General features: G+C 44.7%; 1 protein-coding gene across 1 annotated transcript in view; it reads left to right on the forward strand.

Moving 5' to 3' along the window:
• The window catches only part of SLC12A5 (solute carrier family 12 member 5), a 687,435-nt gene that overhangs the window by 614,915 nt on the left and 60,385 nt on the right, over positions 1-12,135 (forward strand). Inside the window, exon 20 of the mRNA XM_069243525.1 lies at positions 5,100-5,231. Coding sequence (XP_069099626.1) covers positions 5,100-5,231 — 132 coding nt within the window. The remainder of the gene's footprint in view (positions 1-5,099; positions 5,232-12,135) is intronic.

The raw sequence follows: 12,135 nt of genomic DNA on the forward strand, positions 1-12,135 counted from the left end.
AACTCCTCCTTTATTAAATATAAGGCACCCCTAAGGTAGGCCCTAGCTGGCCCATAGGGCAGAATGCTATGTAACTAAATCGTGGGATGTACACCTTTTAGTTTTACATGTCCTGGTAGTGAAAAAAACTCCCAAAGCTTTGTTTCACTTCTGTGAAGCCTACCCTTCTCATAGATTAACACTGGAAATTCCTTAATGCACTTTTAAGATGTAATACCTGATTGAAGGAGTAGCTGTCTCATGATTCATATCATTGGAATGGTAATGATAAATTCTCTTTAATGGTAAAGTCAGATTTAACAATACTATTTTAGGATTGCTACTTTTGGAAAATTTACATTTCAGTGCTCTTACAGCTCTTTGTGCCTGCAGCCTGTGTCAAATACACTTCTGGGGTGGGTGACAGCTACACTTTGTGCATTCCCTCTAGAAGCCCCAAAACACAGGAAGGTTAAGTATGTGTGAGTGCTCATCTGCATTCATGATAGCATTTCCTGGGCAGGAAGGGTGTTAGGGAAATTACACGTACACCTGTCCCCGCACAAAGGGCTGATTACCCCCTACTAATAGTCTGTAGCCAGGGCTGAAGAAAGGATACTTGTGCACTTCAGAGACCCTTCTTTGAAATCACCCCACTTCAAAGGCACTTTTGGGTATAAGTACTGGGTGTCCGACCCCACCAGATCAGAATACTTCTGGACCTACAACTGGACTCTGTCAGAACTCCTGTGCTGTTTCAAGAACTGTTACTTTGCTGGACTGCTGATCAGGAAGGACTACTTTTCTGCTGTGCTGCCTGCTGCTCTCTCGCCTTGCTGAGAGAGAGCTGGACTCTGCTTTGCACCCCAAAGTGATCTCCAAAGGCCTGTTGGCTTGCCTCCTTTTGCTTGAGACTCTGGGATATCAAAGTCTCTGCCCCTGTGCCTGGTTCACTGTAATTGGACACAGATGCTTGCATCAGTGAAATCAACCAACTCCTGCCTGCTGGAAATGGCAACCGATGCATCAACCCTGTTGCAGGATTAAAACTGGCACATCGCATATGGGGCAGAAGCAGCACCTGTGGAACCGCTGCATTGACCAACACATCCTCTGCCTGCTGGAAGCAGCACCCGGCGCATTGGCATTGATGCAGCACTGAAACTGTCACCATTGCTGAAGTAAAATCAACGCATCGGAGAAACTAGGTGCATCGTCTTTGGAATGGGTATATTGCGGTTTTGACGCTCATCTTCAGAAGCCAAAGCATCACCATCAATGCGTCTGAAAAATTAAGACTTCCCTTGACTGTGGGAGTGACATTGACGCATCTACTGAAGCATCGACCCCTACATCTTGTGTTTGTGACCAGAATCAAGGTACTGTGTTCCCCAGGCCTTATGGCTCCTGTATCCGACCCACGCTTCATCACAGTCGGCCTGAACTGTTGACTTTGCCCCAGTCAAGTGTGACCATAAGTAACTCCTAAAGTGTTACTTTCCTTCTAGGCGTTAGAACTCTTTTTAATCTTTAAAAATTCATAACTCGACTTGTACCTAGTGGATTTTTGTCATTTTGGTCTTGCATTATTTATAACATCATAATCTATTCTAATCTGGTGTGGGGTCTTTTTGTGGTGTCTTCATCGTGTTACTGTTTGTGTGCTGCACAAATACTTTACACATTGCCTCTTTAGATAAACCCGACTGCTCTGTGCCAGGCTACCAGAGGGTGAGCACAGGATATCTTTGAGTGTGCATCTGACTTACCCACGTACCCTGACTAGGGTGGTGGTCCCTACTTGTACTTGGTGCATACCTTTGCCAAAAAGAGACCTCATTTCAAACAAACTCTCTCAAGCTATGTTCGCAGACGTTTGAATGTTATACTGCTATTAACATTGGTTCTTGGGAAGAACTGTGTAAACAAAGTTTCAGTGATCCAGGTTAATATTTATGTTGATCCAGTGTGAATGTCTTTCAGTTTGTTTGGCTTATGATGAATGACTCTGTTTTAGATCCAGTCAGGCGGATGATGGCTCTGTCTTTTTTACGATGGGAAGTGGGCTATCACCATTTTAATATTCGTTCTATGTTGTCACGAGGTTCACAGTCATCTCCCCCAAGCAGAAAAAGATCATGTAACTGTTTAGGAATTTTGGTACTGAAGATGGTACAGATTGATTACCCAGGTTTGGTCAAGGGTATGGCCAGCAAAACGAAATTGTGACAACACTGAACAATGAGGTACCCTGCATGGTTCAGTTTTGGTTGATGAGACAAAGTAACACGCACATATTTGCTGGATGCTACTGGAAAGAAGGAGTGGGCTCTATTCTAAGGCCATGTCAGATACCTAATCGCAAATGTGCAAATGTCTTGACTGAATTTCACATTCCACTGCGCAATACTTCTGATAGGTCCCAGGGGATCAAACAGGATCAATCTGTTGTTGAATAAGGATATCTAGTGCATGTTATTTTCACCCACCTTTCTTGTCAGTTTAAACATAGACTGCTGGTGGAGACCCTTACTGTGATTCCCTTTGGATTTAGCTTGTGTGACTTTGCTTTCTAGGATTGTGCTTGGATGTAGTCGATTCCGGTGCACCTGTAATTTGAAAACTTATTGCTGTTGACTGTTGCTTTTATCAGAAGTGTTCAAGGTCTGCTTGATAGGTCCTGGTTTGAAACCCAGAGTGAATGCTGCATCCGGGGTTTGGGGCTGGCGGGGTGCATTGTGTTTTGCGTGTTGCTGAGAAGTGTTACTTGTGAAGGCTGGAAGGTAACTCGTGATCTCCAGGGAGAGGACACATTGGTGGGTTTGACAACAATGTTCTACCTCTGATATTGGTGGTCTGGATATTGGTTATTTTTGTTTCAATGAGATAAGGGTTTCCTCAAAGTGCATGGAGGGGGCAGGCTTTGCAGTGTTATTGGATGACTAAGACACTTTTTGCAGTGGATATTATCAGAATGCACAGTGGAACATAAATATCAATCACACTCTTTGCTGCAGGTGTTATTCGTATACATAGCTGAGTCCATGCAGCTCTTGTGCTCTTTGATACGGGTGTATATAGAATGTAAAGCACAGCTTATCAGTTTATAAGTCTTCATTGGAAGTTTTAGGAAAATACGAGGTGAAACTTATGAATCTCTCACGTGCTCTCCTATTCATTTCAGCTTCTGCTAAGAAGACTGCTAAACAAGGTTATGGGGCTTATGTTTGGTTCCAGGTTTATTACCTGCATTAGGGTCTGTCTCTACGACAGGCAGCAGAGTTTTGGATAAATGCAGTCTATGCTGTGACTCATGAGGTAAGAATTCCTCTGCACTAAGGAATAGTCTGTAGCTCTGTGATGTTCAATGCATTGATAAATGACACAACTGATAATGTGGCAGGTAGGATTTGACCTTCTGCAGATGATTTGAATATCTTCTTGAAGAAGTAGAAAAATATTAGGTAGACTTGTGCAATCAGATTCAGTACACCTCAGTGTGAAATCAGGCAGATAGGACGAGGAAGGCTTTAGGAGCCGTAGGGGTTGCCAGTCAGTGTAGTCAAACAATTCTCACCCAGGAATGGGATCCAGGGGTGTCAAATCAGATACCTGTAAAGTGGTGAAACAATCTTTCAAGGCCCTGAAGATGGTAAGGTAAAAGCTGGGGTGCATAGAGAGCTCTTTAACTTCAACAAAAGCAATGGAATCTTGCTCTGGAGCAGCTGATCAAGATAGAAGAACACAGATTGCAGGGTGTCCAGAAATGGACTATCAAAACAGTGAATGAGCACACATCCAAGTATGACAGGCTCAAGAACTGGAGTATTCTGGGGGCAGGTGGGACAAAGCATCTAACTGCAACATTAATGCACTTCAGGGTAATGAAGTACTATGTATCCTCCATCCAACTCCCTGTCCATCCTCTTCCCTTTGTCGCCCCACTCCCTATTCCCATTCTACTCCTCACGCTGCATAAACTTGCTCCATTCATTGCTCACAATCTATCTCACTTTCTACTTTCTAGCTAGTATCTTTCCTCCATCCCACACCCCATCCTCCATCCACTGCCTATCCTCCATACTCCAGCTATCCTCTTTACCAAACGCCTTCCTCTGCTCATCTTCCACTCACTGCTCACCTTCCATTCACTCATCCTCCAGGGAAACACCCGGAACAAGGACTCCGAAACCACGAAGTCGTAAAAAACGAAAGCAAAATGACGCTTTCGTTTTCCACGACTTCCTGGTTTTGGTACCTTAACCACGCATGTCTGAACAACGTACATGCGTGGTTAAGGTACAGAAGAAGGGAATCGGAGTCGAGGTGAAGGAGGAGGTAAATTGGGCTGGGACTGGGGCTGTTTTTGGGGGGGTAGGCCGTGGGGGGTTCGGGGTGATTAGGCTTTAGGGGGGCAGGGTTTAGGTTTAAGGGGGGGGTTGGGTGGTTGGGGTGTTTAGGTATTAGGGGCGGGGCGGGGTGGGGACTCGGGGTATTTTTAGTTTTTGGGGTGGGGTGGGGGGCTGGGGGTGATTAGGGTTTGGGGGGGTAAAGAGGGAAGCATGCTGGAACCGTGCATGCTGATCGCTAATGCCTTTACCAGGAATGCGTTTACAACGGTAAAATCGTTGTAAACGCATTCGTGGTAAAGGCATTAGTGGTTAGAACGAGGTTGTTGTCCCGACCTCGTTGTTGAGCCACGGGTGCTTGAAGCACCCGTGGTTCCGACATATAACCATCCTCCAAGCCACTCTTTCCTCTATCTCCCTATTTCTCATCCCTCTCCATGCTTGTTTCCAGTCATATCATCCATCCCACCCCCACTCCCCATCCTCCATCTCACTCTCAATCCACACTCAACCCCACTTCCCATCATAACTCCAAGCTCCACCATTCAACCACTGCACATTCTCCCGCCTACACCCTAACCCTACAACCTAACTCCCATTCTCCATCCCACTGCCCAACCTCCAACCAGCTCAATATTCTCTTCTCTAAACACCACTCCATCAGCCCCATAATAGAAATGCCTGATTTAAATGCTTGTAGCCTTTTTTCCCTCCATCTTGGTGCTCCTGTCCCTCGTCCTCTTTAACCCTGGCATCGCTGTTGTCCTGCAGGTCTGGAGGAAATGCAAGATGCGCATCTTCACCGTGGCACAGATGGACGACAACAGCATCCAGATGAAGAAGGACTTAACAACATTCTTGTACCACTTGAGAATCACTGCCGAGGTGGAGGTGGTGGAGATGGTAAGAGTGCTTGTGCATGCTGAAGTCAAAAAGCTGATGCTCCTGTGTCTTTCTCCCCTACACATCACCCTCCTAAGCCTCTGTTTAGTTTATTTATTTAGCTCTTTCATTAACATATCGCAAATGGCACTTTGCCACTTCAGTAAGTTCAACCACTCTCTTATTCGGTGACGTAGGTTGGTGATGGAGATCACATGATCAAAGCCCTTATGTTCCTATATGGCTGAAACAGAATTGGAAACAGACGCTCGGTCCCTATTTGCAGAGGGAAGGTTCTTTTGCAGTTTGATAACAAAATGTATTCTATGCAAAAACGTAGGTAATGTTATAACCAAGATGGTAAATAGGCGAGAGTTAAAATGTAGGTATGAGCCCTAGGATGTGCTTGAATTGTTTACAGGAACCAAGGTATAAGTAGGTTTCTAATTCTCAGAAGAGTACACCTCTTTGAAGAAGCGGGTCTTCAATACCAATCAAAACTGCCTGAGGGTAGGCATGTTATTCCAGATCCTAAGGTCCATATTTATCATTGTTCCACCCAGCACATCGCAGCAAGCCACCTTGCTGTGCTGCCCTGCGTGTAAGGGAAAGGGCAGGAATGTGCTGTGTTTAACATTATACATCGCATTCCTGTCCTTTCCTAGCACTGGCCCACTGTTGCATACCTAGCACCAATGCAGACACCCTTGCATCGTGGTGCAAGGGGGCCTACGTTGGAGGCAGGATTCATTTTGCTCAGTAAGAGAGACCTTCCTGCACGAAAACAATCCTCAGAGGCATTTTTCTCTTTCTATGCAGTACACATAGAAAGAGGAAAAAATATGGTGAAATAAAAAGATTTCTCCTTGTTACGCCTTATCTGGGGAGGTGTACCATTTTAACACATTCCCAGGTCTACCACTAATGGTAAATCTGGGACTGTGCCAGAATCCATGGATGGATGCGTGGGAACACCCATGCTGCACCCATGAAACGCCTCGATAGGGCAGAGTAACCAAGCCACTCAGGGACACCAAGGTGGCCATGGGTGGCTTGATGTTATGACATGTTATGTTATTGATTTTTATAGAGTGCATAGCTGTCCGAAGGCATCCCAGCACTATAATATACGTAATAAATCTCACTTAGGTTTCGATTTGCCCTAGCAACCTTGATAAATAAAATTCTTCACAAATCTTGTCCTGGATGTACAGATAGAAAGGACTTCAGTCTTCACACTAAAAACTGTACTGCACCCTGCGGCTGCTCAAGCAACATTTAAGATGTCCACCCTTTCCTCAGGAGTGCGCACATGCCTTGTTGATACATGCGCATCTAGCTCGTGACTGTCTGACGTGGATCATGGATGATCTGCTGCCCTTGGCTCCTTTGTGCGGCGTCACGGGCTGACATTAATATTCCAGACTACTGAAAGAGATGCAGTTCGAAGAACGTGAATCGTGTCTGCCTGGGGTTTGGTAGCTAATGAGGACATGGACTTGCTTTGTTAGTTTTATAAGCCCAGTACTCAAACAGTGTTTCAGTATGTCTACACCATGCTCTTTCTCAGCTGCCTTCTTCATTAAATTCCACTTCACTTTCAAGTTGGTACCATTACGTATGAGGGTAGAGGGGTCAATAGGAGACGGGAAACGGGGCTGCTCTTTGAACACCATCCCTATGGATCGATCACGATCGAGGCACATTTTGTGGGTGGAAATTGCTCAACCACAAACGCGTGATAGCGCAGTGTTTATAAATAGGCAGCTGGGATATTTGAGCCATTTTACATGAAAATGGGAATTAATAAGTAAATAGTGCATGTTATACTTTTGCGCAGTTTTATTCTGCAGCCTGTGCCAGGTTTTTCCTGCTGTGAATCGTGTTCAGTCAGTAATCCTGTCTGTGACGCAAATCGGAGTTTGCACCCAAAATGGGGCTATCAGGACCATAATCAGAGCCCTCGAGGAAAAAGCTAATCTACTCAGTGTGTGGGGGGGGCACCGGATACTGTCACCTACTGTCACCTATATCACAGATGGATTCACTGAAATATAGAGCCGTTCTGCCGCAGGTAGCTTCCCTTACTCCGGGTGGCCAATGTGCCACTCTGAGGATAAAGTCTGTATCTTTTGGTTGATTCTGCCATAGCTCACAGATGGGGGAAGTACTGTATATTTAGATTCATTTATAAGCGGTGAGCAAATGCAGCACCAGGCATAACATTTACCTTGAACGCACTGCTTGTGTTGGCAGCACTTTGCTATGATTTCAGTATAGCCTGTGTTAAGAAGGGTGTATTTAAATATCCGCGTGAAGTACATTCACAGACAAATTAATCAAAAATGGAATTGCTTCCACAGTTATTTTTTAACATGAACGTCTGACATGGCCCAGACTTCAGCAAATACACCCTGTTGTAGAATGAGTATAAATTTGAACAGCGGTCGAAGTGGGCGGGATCGGAGGGACCAGTGGCGTAGCGTGGGGGGTGCAGGGGGGGCCGGCCACACCAGGCGCAACATCTTGGAAGAGACTCGAGTGCTAAAATCCACGGGTTAGGGGGCGCAAATTACTTGCCTTGCCCCGGGTTAGGGGGTGCAAATTACTTGCCTTGCCCCGGGTGCTGACAACCCACGCTACGCCACTGGGAGGGACCCAACGTGCCCATACTTTTCTGATTTATAAGAAACCGTTCCCCTACTTCTTGTAAAAAGGTAACCGTCCCGGGATGGTTAATTCTTATATTTTAAATGCTTGTCAAGCAATGAGTCTCCTGTGCTGTGAATCCGAAGCCGCCAGCCTGCTAGACAAACCTTCCTGCCAGGGTGTTTGCTTCCCTAAAAGAAATGCAAATGTGCACAACGAGTTAATCTGCAAATGTGTGGGTAATCTGAAAATGTAAAGGGGGCTTCGGTGCCGGTGCTGGCTTTAATTGACCCAATCACTCAAAGCTTTGTGGTGTCAAAGATTTATTTTTTAGTGGCAGTGCAAAGAATTAACAACTGAGCTGCGAGGTGCATGCTTTTAATTGAAATGTTATTGCATAGTGTTTACTACCCCTTAAAAGGTGTTGAAAGGACAGTTATGTCAAACAAATTGCATTACATTCAGTTTGAGTATTTCCAAAATCTGTATTTTGGAAGCACCATGTTATCTTAACCCTTTTTGTGCATTTTGTAGCAGTGTATATTACACTGTGTGTACTGCAAGTTTGAAAGAATGACTTACACATTCCCACAGGCTCTGACCTCTAGCACTAAAAATACATGTCACTATCCTCCATTGCACCAACCAAGATTCTGTGGCCCTTCGGTTACACACAGACCTCTACAGAGCATTAACTAATAGAGGCTTCATAATATACTAGTGCATTACCCAGTGAGTAACAACTTTTTTTATTCATTTTTCATTTAAGCTGTATGCTATTTTATATGTAGCTACCTGATGGTAAAAGACAGCCACACCTTTGACCCCTGCCCCCATGCTCACTAACCCCAACCCTTTGTGTGCAGCATCACAGTTCCCAAGCTTTTTTAACGCACTTCGGCCACTCGTTTTTATTCAAAATGTTGAAGTGTAACAACAGGGAACACACACCCTCCATGAAAATCAGCCAAGTAAAATCTCCTGGGGTACTCAATTTGCACCAGGTAGTAATATAGTATCAGGGGCAAATGGGACTTTGTGTCTGACTCAGTATTTCCTTTCCAAACCTTTTGTGCTACAGAGAGGAAAGGAGAAGATTGTCTTCTTTGTGACAAGCAGAAGGTGGTATGAGCACAGCAGCTTACGAAGGGCTGCCTGACCAAACTGTCCATCTACTGTGCAGATGGCATCTACAGAATAATATTTAGAGAATGCAGATGGACTAGCCACAGGGTTGCCTTAGAGATTACAGAAACAGGAGCTAGCCATTTCTCCACTGAGGTATGGATGAGCCGCCCCCGGAATCATAGCTCTTTGAAGACTGTAATAACTAGAGAAGCAGATGAAATTGAGTTAGGGATGGAAGCCCTGAGGGCCATTCTGCCAGGAGCAATTCCACTTCAGTAAATGAAGAGCCCAGGAGTAGATCTGGACTTCTCTTTGGAGTGAATGTAAATCTCAGAAACTGAGTGTGTTGTTAGTGCCAGAAGCGTGAGTCCTATCAAATAAGACAAGAAGAGAGGTTGATATGGAAATCTGACATGATATGAAGAATGATAAATGGCGAACTGACAGTTGTCTGTGATGGGTGTATGTTCTGAGGCAAAAAGTGAATTAAACTTGAATGATGCTTAAAGTCTCACTGGGTTCTGAGGTTGGTCACATGGGGGCCTATCTTCTTGTAAGTCAAATATCTAAATCGACAGAAGGTATAGGTGAGGCAGAAATGCTGACAGCAACTTTATGTTTTTATGTAGAGTCCTTTACGTATGCAAGTCTCATGAAGCAGGTGCACTCCATAAAACTAGCCTTAACAACTATTCGGGGTATTTCTCAGCTTCTAGCTTTTCATCTCACTCTGGTCACCCACAGGAATGAGGACCTTGTAGTTTCTTTTGCATTTATCTGTTTCATCGAGTCCTCGGCTGCAGAGCCCACAAATCAAAGTCACAATGAATCATAATCATTGTAGTGCTCATGTGGTAATATATAGCAGCGGCCACTGCAGGTGTCAATGAGGGGGAGACGGGGATGGGGGAAACAACAGAAAAAAAATCACTTACCTTTCCCACCGTTCCCGCCGACTCCTCATGCCTCGCTCATTGCTCCTCTTCTTGTGGTGAGCCAGCGGATGAAAAATAAAAGGATAATAAGCTAATATTTTATTTTTCAATTCCTGGCTCTTAGTCAGGGGGGCGCTGCCCCTCCGTCATTGCGGAGGAGCCACCCTTGGTAATACAGTTTGTAATGCTTTGCTTCAGTACTTTGACACACTTTGTTTCCAAGCATGGACTATATTATCTTCGTTTTTTCCATGTTTCATTTTGTTATGCTTGCAAGACTATGTATGTATGACTATGTATAAACTATGTCCTATATGTGAGAACAATCTACGAGTTGGGTTAGTTGCTCCACTCCATAAACCTGGCTTCCCCGACCAAAGTTACACAATCTTTATCTCTGGGCCCTGGATGCATTTATATTTCATTTTTGATGTCACTGAATACATTTGTCAATGTTTTAGAATTTTGATTGGCTATATATCTAGTTTTATTTCTTTATTCTTTATGAATACATAGTGACTGCCCCAATCTCCAAAACGAAAATTTATCCTGTGCTGTGTCCAAAACGAAAATTTATCCTGTGCTGTGTAAAGCTGAACCTACAAAGCTGTAGCAGCTGGCAGCCATCCACCCCATGCTTTTTCCAATTCACTCCTACATTTTCTGGGGTATCTTTTACATCTTGTGGTACCTGGTCCCTACCATCCACTGGGACTCCAACTCTATAGTGGTCAGCAGAACTAGGGGAGCTACTTAGTGACCTTCTTGTAGGATAACATTTTCTCACTCTACCGGAGAACTCTGACCCAGGTAAGCACCAGACTCACTCAACCCTCCACATGGCCAAAGGCACACTGTTTGTGCTCACCCAAGCAGCCAGCTCTTACTCAGGCTGTCATTTAAGCCTAACCACTGTCACAAGTGGGAATCTGCAGGTATCTGAACGCCTTTGGGCCATGTGTCATACTGCACCTAACAATGCCAACAGAAGCATGCATTTGAGGCATGTTCACCCTTTAATAATTAGGACTCGTGAAATATGTGTATTTCCACAAAGGAAATTATGCAAAATGCTCCAAAAAATATGCAAAGTACACAAAGTGGTGGCTTGATATTTCTACTGCTAAATGCATCTTCAAATTCAATTTGGACACAAGAATGTATTTGGTACTAAAAAATAGATAATAGTTGCACAGGACAAAAATAACAGTTGCTCGACTTCTGTTAGTTCTCTTTGTTCCAGTTCTTTTACTAAACTATTGTACACAAACAACACCTTGTGTACGCCCCTTCCTGCACAAAAACATCCTGCATGCAACCCAGACACCCATGACCCATGGTGCAAGGGTGTCAGCTTCGGCACTAGGAAGCCAGATGTGAGCGAGCACAGGGGGAAAGGACAGGAATGCAGGGTATTTAATAGATATGGGGCATTCCTGCCATTTCACATTGGCATGGGGCAGCACAACAAGAAACTGATGGCACTGCCCTATGCCAATTCCCCATCCAAATCCAGGATCAGTAGGAGCAAAATGCAGTGTCACTCCTGAAACCACAATAGTGCTCCCTACAAGGAGCAGAACCTGACTGTGAAAAGATGACATCCTGCAGACAAGCAGGTGGCAATGACAACAATCGAGTACCTAGTAAAGTCTGCTTGTGTTGGAGCGACTCAACCTGACTAGGCAGAAGATTTATGTCTAGTGCTTGCTTAACAAGTGCGGGTTGACCAGGAAACTCACATGATAATTTATGATCCATTGCTGATTGACTGTATCATATGCCCCTTTCAGTATTTTGCTACAAGGAACTTTGGGCCATATGTACGAACACATTTTCCCATTGACACAGAATGGGAAAAACCCTTTGATACATATGACCCTTTGTATTCATTTTTTAGGGTCGAGCCTGGGATAGCATGCGCCTGCACATGCGTATCGCTGGCGAGGTGCTGTAGTAGTTAGAAAAGGGCTCAGAGCCCTGCCCAGGTCACGTCAGTGTCTTTCATTGGTTTGTGGGCTTGCCTTTCAAAATCTGTTTGCTTTCATTAGTGGAAGGCATGCATACGTCATGCCTTTTCCGGTGGTTAGCCCTCCTCGAGCGCAGCGACCAAGTACTGAAAACATACGAGGCCCGCTGTTTTCCATCCGGTTTGTGGACTACTTTTTATCTATTTTTGCAGTGCAGTCTTGCTTGGCAGAAGTCGAGCGCTT

This window comes from Pleurodeles waltl, chromosome 7, assembly GCF_031143425.1.
Source record: "Pleurodeles waltl isolate 20211129_DDA chromosome 7, aPleWal1.hap1.20221129, whole genome shotgun sequence".
Classification (NCBI taxonomy): Eukaryota; Metazoa; Chordata; class Amphibia; order Caudata; family Salamandridae; genus Pleurodeles; species Pleurodeles waltl.